Genomic DNA, 20,666 nt, shown 5'->3' with positions numbered 1-20,666 from the left:
AACCCACCACCAGAGGACAGGGACAACTGCAGCAGGACTCCTGAGGCACCAGGCCCTCCCTGAGGACGACTTTAAACTTGGCTCTTAGAACACTGACCTGGCAACCGCAATGGAGGCAGATGCGGCAGCCCCACTTATTACCACGTCCTCATTGTCTTGTCTGGGTAGGACGCTACCTCTCCCCATAGCTTAAATTCTTGCCAGACTTGACGTAGAGCCAGCAACTATGACTTTGTGTGCCCTTGAAAGATGAGGGTCAGTGAGGGAATCTGCAGAGTCCCTCTCTAGGATACACAGCTTTAGTCCCAGGCCCGTGGTGGTACACACCTATAATTCCAACATTGAGGGATCTGAGGCATGAGGAGCAAGGGTTCAAGACCAGTCCTGGCTGTAAAGTGAAGCCCTGCATCTCAACCTCACCAGTGTGGAACTGTAGCTATCTGAAAGCAAACATGACACTCAGGACTCCTCATCACACATGGAGAGGATCCATCTGTAGTGATGGTGACTTGGCTGCTATGCAGACCACTTCCTCAAGGTACCCACTAACTACAGCAACTGCAGACTGCTCTGTGTGAACTTTAAGAGGCACTCTTACCATGGTCATTGTGTACAGCTGCTTCAGTGAATTCATGGTCCGTAAGAGGATGACCACCAGTCCACCTCCTTCTACTGTTTCTACGGTTCTGGCCAGCAAGTTCGGAGTTAATGCTTCAAAATCCTACCAGGAATCAGAGAGCTTAGAAAGGGCAGTGACACAAACAGCACCTTCAGGCTGCCTAACCAGGAGACAGGGGTACAGCAATGAGAGCTTCAGAGCACAAGCCCAACACCTCACCTCGCACAGCTGCCCACCCCCAAACAAGGGCACCACAGGAGGCAGGCCATCCCCAGAATGCAAGAAGTATCTGGTATTATAATCTAACAGACTATCTGGATGCAAAGTCTTCCAAATTTCACTGATTCACATGGAATTTCAAAAGCATCTTGCTTGCCTTTTCTGGACAGTTTACAGACAACCTGACAAAACTAAACTGTACCACATGGGGGTGCTAGTTCCCAAAAGAACCAACATTCCAATGTCTGGTGATGGCTGGTGCAAAACATTTGAGATAAAATGTTCTTTCTGGCTCCCTAGGTGGGGAGAGATGCAGAAAGAAAAACAAGAAAAAAACTAAAAACTCCTATTCTTGAGTTCCCATTCTCATTTTTAACTCACATTTTGTGAGAGGTGTGTTCTAACTTACATAACAAGGTCAGAGTACATATGTGACTGTAACAAACATATTTAAGAATGTATGGATTTGTGCACAGACATTTTGTCACAGAGGGATGGGGTGAGGGGGGGGTGTTACAGATGTCAAATAAAGTCAAATACCACAGAACAACCACAAGAACCAAGGAACACGTTTGATTAACTTGTCTGCCAAGAAAACAAAGACCAGTGAAGAACTTCACCAAGCTGTGCTGAGGGAAGTATGTGGGTTTTTTTTGTGGCCAGAACGGGGTGGGGAGTGGTTGTTATCTACTTAGAAGAGGGTGTGTGGATATGCAGGTCAGGGCTGTGTAAGTGCCACCAGCGCTCACAGGCTAGGAGTCTTAGTTCCAGCAGGGCCTGCATTCTAGGGTGACTCCCAGTCCAGTGCTTATAGATGTTGGTTGTTTCCTTAGAAGACACAGGACCACAAGATGAAGGCCAGGCTGGTCTCAAACTTACAACTCTCCTGCCTCTGCATCCCAAGGCACACACCACTAGCCTAGAACTTACTGAATCAAGTCCTGACGGTAGGAAGCTGTGATGGTGCAGCGCTCCCCTTTTTGCTACCTCTAATGAAGTGCAGAAAAATTGGATATAGGGAGAGTAAACCAGTTTCCTTTTCAAAGTGGCCAGTCTTCCAGTAAAAATGCTTCCTTCTCTCCTTACTGGACCCGTTCTCAATGGGGAAGCAAGCAGCCCAAGCCACCCACCACCATGCCCTGCACTGCCAAGCTGGAAGAAGCCACCTACCTGGAGGACACACATGCCGAAGGTATTCCCCAGGATCTTGTGGGTTTCATTGTAGTAGCAGTAGCGAATGTTTGTGGCGGCTACAAAAAGCTCAAAGGGGTCATCTTGCTTTATGTTCAAGGTCCCACTCTTTATTTTCTTCTGTAGCTGCCGCATTCTCTTCTTCCGGTGACTGTAATACCACCATCCCAAGAAAGGCAATTACCCAGGGGCAGAAGGGGCAAGAGAGGCTCAGAGATCCTCTCGATGTGCAGAGCTGGTGGGGATTAGAAGAGGGCGAGCGCGACAGTGGCTGTCTCAGTCACATTAGGGGTGACGGAAAGTGGAGGCACACGGGGATGCAGTGGTTGAGAAGGCAGGCTTTGCAGGCTGACAAGATAGCTCAGTGGGTAAAGGCACGTGCCAAGCAAGCATGCCAACCTGAGTCCAATCCCTAGAACCCATGTAAAAGTGGAAGGAGAAAACCAACTCCACGAAGTTGTCCTTTGAACCTATACACATGAACACACACATATGCGTGAACTACTCCACTATTTGCTGTGACCTTTAGCAGACCACTCTAAAAGATGGGGAATGGGAGCAGCAAAGCCCCTTTTTTGGCCATACTGAAGCTTAAAATCAAACCTGGATGTCTCATTACCTTAAGTCTAAAACCAATGCTTCCACTAACTGCACTGCTTCCCATAGGGCCTGGGAAAGGTGGGGTGCTTCCTAGATAAATCCTTCACTTCTTTGTCCATGGTGTGGATCACATCTCAAGGGCAGCGCTTCTCTAAGCAAACCACAAAAGGATTGGGCTAGGTCCTAGCTGTCCCTGAAAAATCAGTTGTCCTTTATTTACTTTTTTTCAGATCTAGATCTAATTTATTTTATATGTACGGGTGTTTCGCCTGCTTTTATGTCTATGCAATGCCACCTGGGTGCTGGGAATCAAACCTGAGTCCTCTACAAGAGCAACTAGTTCTTTCGACTGCTGAGCCATCTCTCCAGCCCCCATGTCCTCTATAAAACAGCCCAAAAGACTTCCTGCTTTTATGTCTATGCAATGCCACCTGGGTGCTGGGAATCAAACCTGAGTCCTCTACAAGGGCAACTAGTTCTTTCGACTGCTGAGCCATCTCTCCAGCCCCCATGTCCTCTATAAAACAGCCCAAAAGACTTCCAGAATGGTGGTGGCCACTAGCTGGCAATTTTAGACAGCTTCTCTTACTGTCCTGGACGCAATCTAGTTAGCTAGACTGGCCCCTCAGCACCATGTCTCTGCCTTCCTCAGAATAGGCTTTACAAATACATACTTGCAAGGCTAACCTTTGTGAGGAAAAGTGGGCCACTGTTTTCAAATTTAATAACTAGAACTAAGGTGTTCCTTTGTGGGCCTCCACTTCCCACGTGGACCGAGGCCCATGGACAGGTGACTGATTGCCATTATTGTTTCTGCCTCCTAACTTAAGCCTCTTTCATTCACGGTGTTGTGAAAATCAAGACTGGTGGTAGGCTGGAAGAGGAAGAGGGATGGATAGAATCCCCCCTTCTTTAATTTTGTTTTTGAGACAGTGTCTCAATTCTATAGCACTCCTGAGAGCTGACATTACACACACGAGCCACTACCAGTGGCCACAGTAAGAGTGAAACCAGATGAACTAAATTTGAAAAGAAAATCTGCCCAGAATACTGACAGTTGTCCAATTCCACACCAATCTCATATTTACCAACAAAAACAGTCAAGGTGCCTCAGGCAAAATTCTAACATACACAGCTGGTCTTACTATCAATCTGTTTAAAAATTCATGGAGGGGCCTGAACGATGGCTCAGCGATTAAGAGCAGCTGCTGCTCGAGTGGAGAAGCTTGAGGTTCCACAGTGCAAGCTGAGAGCCAACTCCTGAAGGATGTCACCTGTCTTCCACATACACAATGCAGCACTGCATGGCCATACTCACTAACACCTCTCTCTCTCCCTCTCCCCTCACCACACACACTCACCATACACAATACAACTTTGAATAATAAAAAGATGAAATAAAACATCTAACAGAGGGAGAAAATACATTATACTATACTCCAGACCAGAGCTAAGTCTGATTAAGAAAGCTTTAATCCCAGCACTTGAGAAGCAAAGGCAGGTAGATCTCTGTAAGTTCAAGACCAGCCTGGTCTACAGAGCAAGATCCAGGACAGCCATGGCTACAACCCTATCTAAAAAAAAAAAGCAAGCCTCAAGGAGAGGACAGACACAGGAAGCAAGAGACTTCAGTAGCTGACGTCAGAGAAGTGGAAACGGCAGGCTCAGCGTAGAAAGAGGGAGACTTGCCACAGTAATGGGGAAGTCAGAGGCAGAGCTGAGCATGAACATCAAAGCCGAGCACATTTGGGGCTAACAAGCCAGATGACGCTCATCAAGAGCCTCAAATGTACTAGGTAGCTAGGGTAGGAATGTAATGAGCTCAGGGAGTGGGAAAGCCTGGGAGCCACGAAAGCCTTGTGGTACCTCAGAGGAGTATTGTCCACTCCATCTCAAACTCCTTCACAGTTACAGGAGAACTGCCAGGTTTCCACCACAGGACTATGACTAACCAAATTACTATGTGATACCCCGTCTTTCCACAAGAATTTTGGGAGAAAGACAGACTTTCTCCACATGGTTGGCCTTACACATAAAACTCAATCTATGTTTCTTCCGGGGAGACAGGAGAAAAGCCAGCTATTCTCCATGAGGAAGTACAGATTAGATGTGCAGAGATGAGAGGCTGACCAAGACAAGAAACAGATGTGCTGTAGTTCCTGATCACCTAACCCTAAGCAGAGCTGAAATCTTAACTTCTTAGGCCCTCAAGTATCCTTTATATCTTCAAGCATTCTCAAGGTACCAAGTGTGTCTGCATTGAAGGTCTCCTCCAAGTCTTTTTTTTTTTTTTAATAAATTTATTTTATGTATAGTGGTGTTTTGCCTGCATGTGAAGTGGTCAGATTCCCTGGAATAGGAGTTACAGATAGTTGTGAGCTGCCATGTGGGTGCTGGGAATTGAACCTGGGTCCTCTGGAAGAACAGCCAGGGCTCTTAACGGCTGAGACATTTCTCCAGCCTGCAAGCCTTCTTTAAAGATTTACTCATTATTTATTTGTTTGTTTATGTGTGCCTGCATCTGTGCCCATGTGAATGCATGTGCACAGGCACACATTTATGGAGCTAAGAGACTCCCGCAGCTGGAACTGCAGGCATCTGCAGAAAGCCCAGCTTGTGGTGTAGCTGCTGGGATCTAAACTACAGTCCTCGTGACTGCACAGCCAGTGCCTCTTAACCACTAAACCATCTCTCCAGCCCTACCACCAAAAACCCTGACCATTCTAACTTCAGAAAATATGAGGAGTTTGTGCTTGGCATGCACACATGAAGCACCGTGGTCAACACTCAGCACCATGAAACAAAGGGGGGGGGGACTAAAAAATAACCAGCTGCCTAGTAAACAATGAACTGGTGTAAATTCTCTAAAGAGGAGGAAGTAGTACTGTTACTTTAGGCATCAAATCTTTAGGAATGTCTATGAGCACAGGTCATCAGGATCTCCGAAGCAGAAGCCAGACACGAAAGAAATGCCTAGAAGTACAAAGGCTTCTGCTGTAAGGGCAAAGACTGACCAGAACTTTCAAAGTAATCCTCAAAGATGGTCAAGGGATTTTCTTTACTAAAAGGGATTTACTTTAACTAAAAAGTACAAATTGAAAGCTGGATTTGAGTCGAGCCCAGTGATGCATGCCTGTAATCCCAGCACTAAGGGAGGCAGAGGCAGGTAGAGCTCTATGAGTTCAAGGCCAGCCTGGTCTACAAAGTGAGTCTAGGACAGCCAGGACAGAGAATCCCTGTTTCCAGAAACAAATAAACAAAAACAAAACAAAACAAAAAAAGAATGAATGAAAGAAAAGAAAATGGAAAGAAAAGAAAGCAAAGAAAGTTGGATGTCATATCCAACAGCCAAGCTTACCTGCTAAACCCCAGCTCTTTCTTGTAACACCACAGGACTGAGGGTCGAGCTTTCACAGTTGCTTTGGACAACATATGATGAAGAATAACCACCTGCCAAGTAAGAAAAAAAAAAAAATCACAAAATCTCAGTGTGAAAGACACCATATGGACTTCCAGGCCCAAGACCTCATTTGAAACAGATATAAACTAACCCAAGGAAAGCACCCAAGATCACAAGGCAAGTTAATAACCAGATGGGAACTAGAAGCTAGGGCACATGAGCTTAACCCTAGCCAATCCGTCATGCCAGGGTTCTAAAGGTACTGCCCATGAATCTAAATAGACAGAATTTACCATTTCCAGGCACTGACCAAATGGCCCCACCAGGCACTCTACCAGCAAAGGGACCATAATGTCACTGTGTGCTAAAACCTCAAAAGGCCTAAATAACCTGCCAACTCTTTGGGACAGGACGCAAAGCAACCAAGGAAGCATTTACCAGGTCTTACCTGATCTTTCCCTCGGTCCCCAACTACAACGAAAAGAGACCTCTGCCGCTCAGCCACGCCATTCTCAATGAGAATTCGAATTCGGTTATCCACCTTTTTCCGGTGCATGGTGAAAGACTAGCACTAAAACAGAAATAAAGGAGATGCAGATGAACTAAACACCACACTGGAGTAAGTGGCACCAGGCCTATGCGGGGAGCTATGCTGGGCACGTTTATAATCCTAATTACAATCTTAATCTTCAAACAATACTATAGGGAAGACATCAACCTCAGTTTTACAATCAGGAAACTAGACAGATGAAGTGTTCTTAAGCATGGGAAGTCAGCAAAAAGTGTACTTTTTTTCTACTTCAAGGAAGAAAAACTAGAGGCAGAAGCAGGCTGATTTCTGTAAGCCTGGGGTCAGCCTGGTCTAATTAGTGAGCTCCAAGACAGCAGGACTACACAGAGAAACCCTGTCTCAAAAAAGGATAGAAAGAAAGGAAGAAAGATAAATCAGGACAGCATGTTAAAAGTAAATGTAAAGTAAGTAAATAAACCCAGGAAGGATTAAAGTATATAATGGTATCTCTATAAACACAGAAAGATAACATATGATACAGCATTTTATCCTATTGAGTTTTGTTTTTTAACAGTCTGATATATCCCAGGCTGGCCTTGAACTCACTATATAGCCCAAGATGACCCTAAACTTCTGATCCTCCTGCCTCCACTTCCCAAGAACTAGGATTACAGGTAACTGCTCAAATTCAGGTGTACATCAGCACAAAAGATTTTATGTTATGCTGGGAATCAAACCTAGGGCCTCATGAATGCTGGGCAAACAACCTGTCTACCATCAGAGTAACTGTCCCAGCCCTATAAATACCATATTAATACATATACATAAGGGGGGAAAGGACAAACAAGCAAACAGACAAAAAACAAAAACAAAAAAGCCCAATACGTAATTTCTGAATAGTGTGATTTTTATTTTGATGTTTTGTCTGTTACTATTTGGCTTCTTTAAAATTCACGTTGTGTCATAAAATGGCTCAGCAGGGAAAGGTGCTTGTTGTCAAGCCTGATGACCTGATTTGATCCCCAGAATCCACATGGTAAAAAGAAAGAATTGCTGGGTGGTGGTGGCAGCACAGGCAGATCTCTGAGTTCAAGGCCAGCCTGGTCTACAGAGTGAGTTCCAGGACAGCCAGGGCTCCACACACATACACACACAAAAACAAAGCAAAACAAAACAAAACAAAAAACCCACAAAACCTGTTTCAAAATACAAAACCAAAGTGGGAGTGGAACCCACTCCTCAGAGTTGTTCTCTGATCTCCACATACATGCCATGGTGTGCAGCATACAACACACCACACATACAACCTAAAACACAGTAAAAATTTAAAATCCACGTTACTTATAAGCTGGGTGGTGGCGGCCCACGCCTTTGAAGCCAGCACTCAGGAGGCAGAGACAGGTGGATCTAGTTCTTGTTGAGTTCGACGCCAGCCCAGTCTACAGATTAAGTCCAGGCCAGCCAGAGCTCTTACACAGAAAAACCCTGTCTCAGAAAACCAAAAGAAGAAGAAGAAAAGGAAGAAAAGGAAGAAGAAGAAGAAGAAGAAGAAGAAGAAGAAAAGGAAGAAGAAGAAGAAGAAGAAGAAGAAGAAGAAGAAGAAGAAGAAGAAAAGGAAGAAAAGGAAGAAGAAGAAGAAGAAGAAAAGGAAGAAGAAGAAGAAGAAGAAAAGGAAGAAAAGGAAGAAGAAGAAAAGGAAGAAGAAGAAGAAGAAGAAGAAGAAGAAGAAGAAGAAGAAGAAGAAGAAGAACTTTCTCTTTTTCTATATACATATTTCTGATACATTGTGTTTCCTTGGGTGAGAAGGCCGTGATACTTCAAAAAGTATCATATGGGCTAAGTGAGTGTGTAGAGTAGTACAGAATTTACCTACGGGGGGACAAAGCGGGGCACTAGACTCAATTTCTCCAGCACCATCCAAATAAAAAAATGCACAAGCTATCTTATTACCTATAACAAAAACACCAAAGAAACAGCAATCGCATTCCCACAATATCAGGAGCGATATGATTTTTAAAAAGTCCAGCACCTGCTGCATTTTAAACACCATCTCCTTCCCTAAACATGGGCTTTAGCAGGTCTTAATATAAAACGCTATCACAATAAAGGGCCAGTGTTTAAAAGGGGAAAGCAGGATTAAAGAAATCAAGTATCCCAAGGCAGTAAAGTAACAAACCGGCTTCACTCGCTGATCAACCCAACTCTGAAGACTGAGCCCATTCCTTTGCATAGCAGTTCAGTTTGTAAGCTTTATGTTGCCAGCCACACAAAGGCCCACAAAAATTAATGGGTACCTAATTGTTAGAGTCTAGCATTTTGTTACAGTAGATGAGTCCTAGAATTACTAGGTTAGGCCCTTGACTACAAGCTTTAATTCTAATAAATGAGGTAGCACTACACACTGACAAAACTAGATGTTAAAGTAATAGTTGGAGTAAGGAATCTGATAACAGTCTAAGATTAGTGTTGCCAAGAAAGACCTAATACATAAGGAAGGCATTGCTGGAAACAAGATGAACTTGTCCTCTCTTCTTCCCCCCTCCGCCCTCTCTTTTGCTTCGTTTTTTGAGACGGTCTTACTATGCAGACCAAGCTAGCCTCTAACGCAAAGAAATACTCTTTCCTCTGCCTTTCAAATGCTGGGATTAAAGGCGTAAACCACCACGACCAGCTGGATGAATTGTATTCATTCTGCTGTATCCATTCCTGTACACACAGGAACCCGCACCACGCATCACAAAGCGCACGGTCAAATGTCCAGGATAGAGTATAAACGAATAGACAGACTGAAGCATTTAGGAGAACACCCGGGATTAAACCGCGTTAGTTCAAAGCCTACCACTGCTATTGAGCAAGTTTCTCGGAAAGCAGTTCTGACACCCAACCATCTTCCACTCTCCCAGTAGGAAAGGCCCCTGAGCGTGGGAAAGAACCACGCATCCCACAAAGTGCTCGAGAAGCCAGCCCCGAGTGTCTGCGTATCCGAGACCGGGAGAGTGCGTCTGTCGGGCCGCCCAGGCGGAGAGGCAGTCCGAAGATCCGGGCACAAGCCAAAACAGGGGCTTTTCGTCCTTGATCCATTACCCCAGGACCGAAAGGGCACCAACGAGCACCCCAACATCCGACCCAGCCCCTTCTACGAAGAAGAATACCTGCGTCCCGAGCCCGCCCGACTCTAGGCAGACGCACAGCGGAAGCACGTGAGAACGCCAAGATGCTCCGGCCGCTTGGGCGCTTGCGGGAGAGACAGCCGGCCAGCTGAGCTCACCAGGAGCCGACGCCGCGCGTGAATACGCGTAGGTGGCGGACAGCACGTGCGCAAGCGTTCTAACGTACTGGTGGGACCAGGAAGACCGCTAGCGCGACGGGACCTTCCACAGCGTCGACGCCTAGCGATGACGCAACCGCGGCACGGGCGTCTAATGCGACTGCGCACTAGTTCCCAGTCGCCATGGCAGTCGAGCCGTGTGGGGTTTTTTTGTGTTTTTTTTTTAATATGGACCCATAGCCCGGCAATGGCGGGCGGAAATAACCATTTAGATATCCGGACACCCCGCAGCTGGCGTTTGCCACCAGTACCTGAGCTCGTTCAGTGCAGCAGACGAGTTAGAGCCACTGTAGCCAGGTTGCACTAGGCAGCAGGGTGCTGTTTCGCCGAACCCCACTTTTAATGACATGAAACTGGGCCAATAGCTGCTTTATTTCACTTGACGCGCCGCGCCGCTACTTGGGAGTCTGTAGATTTCGTACCCGTGACCGCGGGCACTCAACTTCGCAGATTCTTGCAGACCCGTTATCTTGCCAAATGTTCAGACGTTAGGGGTAGAGGCTAGTCCAACATCCCCAAGGAACTACCCCGAAACACGTAAACTTGGTGTATGCTACGTTCTTGGACACTGACGTCCAAAACGAAAATTCCTTCCCAAAATTCAAGCACTTCCAACTTTAGTATCAACCTTTTAAGTTGCCAAGCAACATTCTGTTGATAGCAACCAAAACAGTCGAAGCTTTAATACTAACCTTCTAAGTGCACCTAAGAAAATTAAATTACCAGTACTTTATTTTACAATTAACAGAAATCCTATGAAGTGGTGACACAAAAGCCCGTTTAGAAATAATGACCCCTAAGGTCATTTCAACTTAATGGAGAAATGGTGGACCAGATACAGGATTTCAGTGGTAATGAAAAAGCCACTGAATGTTTGGGCCAGAAAGTATGTTCTGACTCACCTTCACCACTACAAAACCTATGTCAGGGTACAAAGAGCTAACTTTATGCCACAGGATAATGTATATCTCTGGTTTAGAAAGCTAGAGGGACAGGGCAGAGGCAGGTGGCCACAGAACTAGATGGCCGAGCTTGTCTACAGGCATGGAGTATAAAGCCAAACAGGGGGTTCAATTTACTCCCATCAAGTGGCTGGACTGAAAACAGCTGATGCGGAGTGCTCTATTACTTAAATGTGCTTATTGAGGATTATGGGCATGGCACCGCACAGCTGTGGAGGCCAAATGCTAACTTTGGGGAGAGGATAGTCTCTTGACCATTTCCCAGGAGTCAAAACTCGGAGGGTCAGGCTGTCATCTCACTGGTCTAATATACTTTAGTGAGTTTGGAATTTGAGGAGCTTGGGACTTATTTCTAGACAAATAACTAAATAGGGCTGATAGTCAAAAATGTGTAACTGGGGCTAGAGCGACGGCTCAGGTTAAGAGCACTGGCCACTTTCCCAAAGGTCCCAAGTTCAGTTCCCAGCAACCACATGATAGCTCACAACCATTTATATAGACATCTGTTGCCCTTTTCTGGCAAGTGGGTGTACACACAAGCGGAAGACTGTATACATTTTTTTTTAAATGTGGAAATGGATCAGGTAACCTAGACTAAGTATAATCAGAGATGATGTGCACCAACCAAGGCTTGCAGACCCAGGACAGGATACTCAGTGGTGACAGGGAATCTGAAATCCTTTCACCACTACCATCTTACGCCTCAATTTTTGCTGCAAAGAATGATGTGCCCTTTCAAATCCATTGACCCATAAACTATTGTTCTCAACACTGCAGTGAAGGTCTTTTAAATGGCAGTTTTATTGGATGGCCCACTATCCCAACCCCCAAACAAGGTACATACACCATTTTAAAACCTTCAATAGCTTCCAAATGTTGAGACAAAAACTAAACATGGAAGAAAACTGCCCTTTCCAGTTTCCCCAGGCAAATCTTGCTAACACTTAAACCAAACAGCAGTCAATGGTGTGTGGGATTCACTGATTCTCTTTTATCCAGTTTACCATTCCATTTACTACTTTCAATGAAGTCTTTCCTGGTCATACTGCCTAGGTGTCATTACCACACTGTTTAATCATGCCACTTACTATACACATTTGGGCCACTCCATCAGTGTCCTGAGGGGTTAGTTTTGTCACCAGTGCATGGTTAACCCTGACCACAATGCCTGGCAAGAGATAACCTGTTGAATTTCATGTTGTCTCCCTAAGAAAATATAGTCTTTAGAATACTTACAAATAAATATACCAAAACATGACTTTAAGTACAACAGAGAAACTGCCACTTTCAATGCCAGCAGTGAAGAACCAAGACTTCTGGAGCAAACTGGTTAAGACTCAGAACAGCTAATTCACAACAATACTTCTAGTATCAAGACTGAGTGCTCCAGCCTTTTTCTTAAGACCAGCGCCAGAGTCTACCTCTCTCACAAGGAGCACTTAAGGAGTTTTCTTTAGGGTGTATGCAACTCAAAGGCTTTGCTCCAGGGCTCTGAGAAATCAAGTTTTCATAGAATTTAACCTAATGCAAATTTTAAATCCTCTATAATTTCCAAATACTAATGGAAAAGCTTGATTTACTTTGATTTTTCTGTGAGACTTCTACTCCACTAACTCTATAAAGGGGGCAAGCTCCGGTACAGTACTGATGGAAGTGTAACTTACACGCAATAAAACTAAGAGCACTTGCTAACTCAAGTGGGATAGATTCAGAGCTTAAGGCTGAAATGAAGGTATGAAACCATCCTAATCTAAACCCCTTGTTCCATTATTTGATGTACCACTGAAATATAACCAACAAAACAATTGTCTGGCCCACATATGAAGCTGCTCAACTATATCCTGCACTTAGAAACTGGTTGTCAACTAAGCACCTTAGTGAATGAACCTGAGAATAGCATACAATCTCTTGTCTCCTTGAAGTCTCTATACAACAGCATTGTATGAGGCCATATATATGTATATATGTATATATATATACATATGGAGACAAAAGAACTATAGAAGTTAACTTACTACAATCATTGGAAGGTCATGTGTTTTAATATGAAGATACAATGATCAAAATGAGAGGAAGAAAAACCCTCTTTTTTAGGATTTTTTAGGGCCTGGTAATAAAATGGCCCCAAGAAAAAAGTAACAAATGACATGCTACCTTTAAGAAAGCAGTTTTTTCTTTTTTTTTTTTTTTTTGGGGGGGGGGGATTCATTATACGTGTGATATATATACATAACTAGTAATTGTGCATGTACAAAATATTTGTCTTAGTACACTGAGACACCCATAGGACAATCAATTCCCTGTACTCTGCTAAAATACACATTTGACCAAATAAAAGGTCTTCTGCATCATGAACAGCCATTTGCATACTACACAAGATCCCGAGTAACAAGATCCTAACGGAACAAGTAGTTCTCTGTCCAGTGAGGCATTTCTTCTTTTAAAAAGTCTGAATTGAGATTAAACTTTTATGCACTAAAACTGTAATGGTAGAATAACACCTAATTATATGCTGCTCTTGGAAAATAAGCAACTCTTATAAAATACTATGAACACGTTTTACACATTCTGCCCTACTATCTGTAGAAGCTTGCCGCGTAGAACTTCTCCACATTCACCTCAGAACTCAAATACTGAAGAGCTTATTTACTTCAATTTTGATTTCTAAACATCATGAAATTATATTTTATACATATAGTAAATTTAATTCTCTATAGTACTTCAAAAGCACACACCAAAGGATTATCCAATAAACCACAAATATTCTATCCGTTGCACTAAAATACAGCTAATATATGGTTGTGGTACATCCCAGGCAGTTGTCATTTAAAGCACACAAGGGTACGTGCTGGCAAAAGTAAACAGATAACCCTTCCAATATGATGTACCACAACCACACACGAGGAAAGTCGAGAACTTTATTTATTTTAAAATAAACATTGAAGCTTCCCCACTATCCACCACCCTACAAAAGTATTGAATGTGGAATGTTCAACAGCCTAACCATTTTTAGTAAGCTATAAAACCAGCAAAAAATCCAGTTGCCTAATGATGAGTATCTGAGAATAATTGTTTTGTTTTTGAGTAGCTGATTTACCTACTGGGGAAAAAAAAAGTTTCCTAAAGGCTAAAAGTAAATTTTAATTTCTGTACAGAAAATAACATTAACTTAGAAGCCTTTGTTAACAAATGGAATTAATTCTCCATGAAGTAAAATGGAATGGGACAACAAGAAGCATTAACTTCATAGGCACACAGAACTAGTGCTCAAACTGCTAGCACAAATTCCAACACAGAACATATGGCTAAGTCATTGCTAAACTTTCCATCTTCATCAAACTGTATGCTCTCCCTATGCATCCAAGGCAAAGAAGCATGGTGAACGTAAATGTGTCCATGAGAAAAGGAGAATTCATTTAGGGTTAAATTAGACAAACGATAAATGAACATACTCCAGACACAGCTGCTAGACATAACCACAAAGTCTGTGACATTAACAATGTATGGGGTGAATCATGTTAGCTGCTAGCTGTTGAACACCAGTGTTTCAAGATACAACTTTTAGAAACATGTTTTATTTGTTTTGCTTATACCATCAGAACTGAAACTGTCTGTCATTTCCCTAAAACAGGGAAATCAATCTAAAACACATACTGGTGCTTTTCAAAAGATAGCAATTTAAAAGGGTGGTAGCAGCAGGCATTTGATATCTTTTTAAGAACTTTCAGGCTGCAGGAGAAAAACATGTGACCAAAAGTGTTATGATTATCCATCCATTAGAGATTTTCATCAGTACCTATACCAATTTAGGTGACAATACAGCAAGATCCAAGGATTAGTGATGACAATGCACATTATTGTGAGGAATGACAAACAGGACCAATCCTCATTAAGTCATTGTTTCAGAGAAACTGTTAAGTGTTCCAAAGTATCTAAATACTTCACATTGAGCACAGAAGCAGCCCATCCAGATTATACCCCGAATTTGATGCATATTTTCCAGAAGAGCCAACCAAAGCCTAATTTGCATTTTGGCTTTATCTTACACAGTATCCACTACTAAAAAGCAATTTACATGTGTTTTTAACCAGTCATTTGGCCCAATGACTAGTGCTGTGTCAAGGCCGGTAGCCAGCCTCACTTGTGTGAATAAGGACCCATGCATAATTTGGTATGCTCCTAATCGGCCGGTGTTCCAATTTTACGGGAAAAGCTGTGAAATGCAGTTGTTTTGCCAAACCACACTCCACTCCTTCCATCTTTCTTTCAAGGAAAATGCTTTAACTTTGTCAATTACCATTGAATAATTCTAGGGCTGATTGTAGATTTTTTTTTTTTTATCCAATGTCAAAGAGTCAAACTTGCATTTTTTTTTTCAAGCCACTTCAAATAACTATGGAGATATTATCACCCATAAGTATATGTTTTACTCCTAAGCAAGGGTGAGAAATCTGAGTATCATGTGCAAGGCTCAAGATGACGCTTAGGACAGAACATGCAGAGTAAAAATAGTTTCCTTCCATATCCAGGTAATATAAAGCTGACAATTGTAGTCCTGTCTTTATGGGATGAAAACAGTCCCTTTACAGTAAGTTTCCTGAAAGGGAAAACAGATAGACAATAACTCTTCTGGTAACATATTATGGTACACTGGCCAGTGTGTTTTGGCGATTAAACATAATCCTGTGAATCACATTAATTCACTTGCTGAGTGTTCATTTGCGGCATCCCTCTGTTGGGTCTTGGGGGCCCTCCACGACCTAGAAGACAAAAATGGCATTTGATTTTTCTTTCGAGTATTATTTGTTTTGCCTTCAAGCAGACTTTCATCTGAAGTCAAGAAGCATGTAGGCAGCTTGTCAGCACATTTATTAGGCTTAAGTGGCCAATTCTTCAGCGTTCAAGTTTCAAGTTTCACCTGTCCTGGGAGTTGTCATGTGCAAATTTGCTCATGTTCTCTAGCTAAAAGAAGAGTAGAGCTAATGGAGTATTCCACCAGTACTCATTCATTCATTCATTCAACAAGTATTTATTGAGTGCCTACTATGTGCCAGGCACTATCACGAGGCATTGGGAATAGATACAGCAGTGAAGACAGACAAGGTACCTGCTCTCTTGGAGCTTACATTCTAACATACACGCTAGCTTACATTTCAATAGAAGTAACATCATACTATAAAATTAATAAAAGCACCAGAATGAAAACAGACCTTTTTACCTAAACTGTTAAAAAGAAACTACATAACATTCAAAATTGTATAATGACTTGTAACAGGTAAAATAACTTTTTACATGCTGTTAAAACAGATATTTTAGCTATCAGTTAACTCAAACTTTCATAGAATATGCTACAAGGTGGGAATAGAAGAACATGACCCACATTCACATGCAAATACCTTTGATACTTCAAGTCAGTATTTCCCAGATGACCTTTGAAAGTACTTTCTTCATGGTCAATTGCCACTAGCATTCAAATTAAAGTACTTTATAATTCCTCCTTAATATACATTTTATACATGTCATGGCCAACAAATAACTGTAAGAACCCTAATTCTTTAACCTCCTTCAATCAGAGAACCATTTAGAACTTCAGATTACATGAAATGCTACCTATAATTGTTCAACAGATTAACTTCCTGCCCACAGTAAGAAATTATTTTCCATTACTTGAAATACAAATGAAACAAAAGACTCTTAAACTTCTGACTTTTAACTATAATGACATTAAGTACCCAAAAATTTGGGAGTTCTGTTTAAACAACAGAAATAAAGCTTGATATTTAGATCACCAACATTGGTCCTATAGGAATTCAAATTCCAATTAGTTCTTTCACTTCTAAATGGTTCTCTAGATGTAACTGTGGCTTATCTGGCCATTAAAGGGCTTTTTGAGCCTAAAATATAATATGCATGTTTCAAAAATCAAAGAGGGTAATAAATTTATATAAATGTTCAATCTCGTTCCAAAAATGTCTTTTACAAAAAGTTTCAGTAAGTACTTCCTAAAAACATTTAGCAGGTTTTAAGACCTGAAAAATAAATTTCCAGTTGGAAAAACACTTTTCTGAGGCAGAGAAAATGTGCTGATTTTCAAGACAGTAACAGGGAAAGTCATTCAAAAATTAAAATTTGGATTCAAGATGAAATTTTAGAAACAGAGCATTTCATTTAATCTTTAGCAACAAGTCTGGAAAAGATAAATGTACTCCTAACATGTAACCTACATGCAGACTATGAACAGCTCTTCCAAGGCCAGAACAGAAGCTCCACATAGGAGCTAGGATCACCACCACAAAATATTACCTCGTGGGGCTCCCCGTGGTCCACTCTGCCCAGAGCCTCGCTTGAAATTCTGCTGATATCCATCCTAAAAGACAAGCTAGTTAGTACTGAAAGGAAATGTAATTTTGCTTACCTCTATTCTAGTCTGCTAGCTTAACATGAGCAGAATATACAGCTAAATCAGAAACTAAGTTATTCTTCCTGCGCTTCCCTTAAGCTCAAGAATATTTACACTCAGTTGCATTCTGAAAAGCACTTCAGCAAACTATAGGAAGTGGTTGTCCATGATTGTTAGAAAATAATAATAAAAAATACCCACGGTCATCAAATTTTGTAACAAAGCATGTTGGACAACACAAAACTAACCCCAATCACTTTACTGAGATGCACCCCAGGTTTACATACCCGCTGGTAGCCAGAATAGTCCCGGGGAGCACTGAACTGAGACTGTGTATAACCACTGTTTGGAGTGTTCGAGAATGAAGGACGGTAACCATCATATCCTCCTAGAATTTATAAAAGACAAGAAAATAATTTACTTTTATTTACAAGGATCTGCTTTCTTAAAGGGAAGAGTAGGAAAACTTTAAGCCACACGAGTTACTCAAACCTAATCTTGAATTCCCTGACTTGGTCCAATCAATTTGTCAGTATCTTCCTTATCGAGGATGACAGCCCTTCTCCATCTAGGAGCACATACACACAAACAAACACACACACAAAAACAAATCCCTCAACTGATAATTCAGACAAACCAATAAACACGCGTATTAACAACTCAAATTTTCTCTTCCAGTTTTATCACTTAAAAAACTGTAAAGACAAGTCAGATAATAAGGTGACACGTGTCTCTAATCCTAGCACTCAGGAGACAGGCAGAAGAACACACACTCCAAATGTTTAAATTACATATTAAGGGACTAATACAGACAGGTAACTTCCAAACAAAATCGTGAGACATATTTCTATGTGTAAAAGCCAGGAAAGTTTGAAACTGCAATAAGTAATCAGAAGTTGCTCTATTTGTTTGTTTACCTCTAAATCCATTGGCAGGGCCCCTGTATCCATTCATCAAGCCTCTGGCACCACGAGACCCTCCTCGGGATACACCTCGACTGTTGTAATAAGGCTGACTGCTACGTGGAAACCCAGTGTTCTGCTGGGGGGGCTGCTGGTGGTTACCAGGCACTTGATGGGGCTGTTCCTGGGAACCATGGTAAGTGCCAACCACTGTTAAAGGAAGACATATATGCATAAACAAAGAGACAAAGTTCATTACTATTCTCTCTCCTACTTGCTTTCTGAACAATACAAAATCTTATCTAGTCTTTTTCTTTTTGTTGTTTTTGTTTTTTTGAAAACAAGGGTTTCCCTGTGCAGCCTTGGCATCCTGGAACGAGCCTCAATAGACCCAGCTGGCATCAGTCTCACAGTGATCCACCATCCTCTGCCTACCAAATTCTGGAATTAAAGACATGCGCCACCACCACACAGCTCATGCACTCCTGAAATCTTAGAAATTCAATTATTTGAATAAATTTGCCTATTAATAGGAAATTATAACACTCCTGAAGTCCCTGCTCCTCCCCACCCATTTTTTTCTTAAATTATTCATTCATTCATTTATTCATTATGTATACAATGTTCTGCCTGCACTCCAAAAGAGGGTACCAGATTTCATTATAGACGGTTGTAAGCCACTATATGGTTGCTGAGAATTGAACTCAGGACCGCTGGAAGAGTAGCCAGTGCTCTTAACTTCTAAGCCCTCTCTCGAGCCCCAAGCTACATATTTTAAACTTTTAAAAAGCAGAGCATACAACACCATTCATTCCTCTACACAGTCTGAAAGGCTCTGTATTTACCAACAACTATTGAAAGTAAATGACCTTTTAGCAAAAGAAGACCCCATAATTCACAAGATTGATATGATCAAACAGTGTATATGTCACTTTTATTATGAATCTTAATAATTTTTCTTAAGTTTCTTATTTGCTTTGGTACTTGTGAAACAAAATCAGATTCATAGCTAAATGGTGATACAGAAAAATATTTTGGTATCAGAGGCTTTCAGCCAGGTGCCTATCTAAAATGACAAGTACAGCCCACCAACATAGAAGACAGCTAAATAGTACTCACAATGGCATTCAACCTCCTGAAAGGCAGGTTCTAAGAAGGCTATTACTTTACAAACACCCAAACCCCCTCCATAACTGAAGAGTGTAACAAAATTAAAATCAAAAATTAAATACTGACATATATTTTCTTATTATTAATTCAGTGTTTGTAAATCACAGAAGAGGAATAAAATGCTCCAAGTACCTTTGGAAGATGAGGAAAATAACAAAACCAAGAAAAGAATAAAGGGTCATAGCTCTTCAGCTACTTAGCTGAACTATAACTCATGGTATGATCTTTCTATACAAATTCTTTTATTATATCCTCAACATAAAAATTTCAAGCAAATGAAAAACACAAATTACATTCATTATCTTGAAGAAAGCTGTCCAGGCTAGGCCTCAAACTCACAGATCCTTCTGCTTCTGCCTCCTGAATACTGGAATTAAAGGCATGCAATCACCATGCCAGGAACAAATTTTATTTAAAAAAATTTAAAAAATAAATAAATAAATTACTGATCTTGATAAAAATCTCATTCCACCAAACTCACAGGAAACACACAATTAAAACCTCATCTTAATGTACCAGAACTTCTATTTAGCCAAACCAGGGTAATGCATGCTTTCATAGACTCAGAATTCAAAAGGCAGGAGAGAATTATCTATATATTCCAGGACACCCTGTTCTACATAGCAAGTTCCAGGCATAGTCAGACTCTGTCTCAAAAAGAAAAGAAAAAAAAAAAAAAAAACACCATGATTCTTTCCCAGGTCCTTTTTTTCATGTAGGAACAAGTTCAAATTCAAATTTAAATTAAGGCCAGGCCTAGAACCCACCAGGCAGTTTCCAGAAAGAAGAGACATAATTACCAACATAGTCTTGTCCATGTAGAAACTTTGCTAATGATGAAGTAGAATGCGTGACAAAAAAAAAAAGTGAGCAGTATTTGGAGTGATGAAAATAACTACTTATGAGGCAAAAGGTTTGCATACAGACCTGAAAGTCAAAAAACAAGAAGTACTAAGAAAGTAAAAGATCTATTATACGTTGTACTTTTCTGCAGGTAACAAAAATATATTGCAGGGTGAATGAGATGGTTCTGTGGAGCAAGCCTGTAACCCAGACTGATATGGAATTAGAGAACTGACTCCTAATTTTGCCTCTAGATGCCACATGCATGGCATGGAGAAATGTGCACATGAACAAATTAAAGCTTTACTTTTATAAAAAAAAAAATTTAAATGTACTAGTGTTCTGTATGCATATAAAAATATTCTACATTATGACCTTATTAAGTAAGAAGGATTTCACAATAGCCCATCAATTCCAGTCCATGTGAGTTTTTGCTGAACAGTTTTAGACTGTTAAGAAGGGTGGCTCTCCCATACTCTGAGAAATAGGGGAGGAGGGATGCAGAAGGGTGGGACTGGGAG

At 41.6% G+C, this 20,666-nt stretch overlaps 2 protein-coding genes across 3 annotated transcripts in view; both read right to left on the bottom strand.

Moving 5' to 3' along the window:
- The window catches only part of Nat10 (N-acetyltransferase 10), a 37,994-nt gene extending 28,074 nt beyond the window's left edge, over positions 1-9,920 (bottom strand). Inside the window, exons 1-5 of the mRNA XM_021658249.2 lie at positions 9,693-9,920; positions 6,478-6,600; positions 5,988-6,079; positions 2,009-2,180; positions 599-721 (exon numbers count right to left, since the gene is read on the bottom strand). Of these exons, the coding sequence (XP_021513924.1) occupies positions 599-721; positions 2,009-2,180; positions 5,988-6,079; positions 6,478-6,585 (495 nt within the window). The 5' untranslated portion in view covers positions 6,586-6,600; positions 9,693-9,920. The remainder of the gene's footprint in view (positions 1-598; positions 722-2,008; positions 2,181-5,987; positions 6,080-6,477; positions 6,601-9,692) is intronic.
- A 3,814-nt stretch (positions 9,921-13,734) lies between these two features.
- Positions 13,735-20,666, bottom strand: part of Caprin1 (cell cycle associated protein 1) — a 38,361-nt gene continuing 31,429 nt past the window's right edge. For both annotated transcript variants that reach the window (XM_060371640.1, XM_060371641.1), the window contains exons 16-19: positions 18,148-18,342; positions 17,518-17,618; positions 17,134-17,197; positions 13,735-15,590 (exon numbers count right to left, since the gene is read on the bottom strand). In XM_060371640.1, coding sequence (XP_060227623.1) covers positions 15,526-15,590; positions 17,134-17,197; positions 17,518-17,618; positions 18,148-18,342 — 425 coding nt within the window. In that variant the 3' untranslated portion in view covers positions 13,735-15,525. The remainder of the gene's footprint in view (positions 15,591-17,133; positions 17,198-17,517; positions 17,619-18,147; positions 18,343-20,666) is intronic.

The sequence above is a fragment of the Meriones unguiculatus genome, chromosome 18, assembly GCF_030254825.1.
Source record: "Meriones unguiculatus strain TT.TT164.6M chromosome 18, Bangor_MerUng_6.1, whole genome shotgun sequence".
Classification (NCBI taxonomy): Eukaryota; Metazoa; Chordata; class Mammalia; order Rodentia; family Muridae; genus Meriones; species Meriones unguiculatus.
This window is presented reverse-complemented; position numbering and strand designations above follow the sequence as displayed.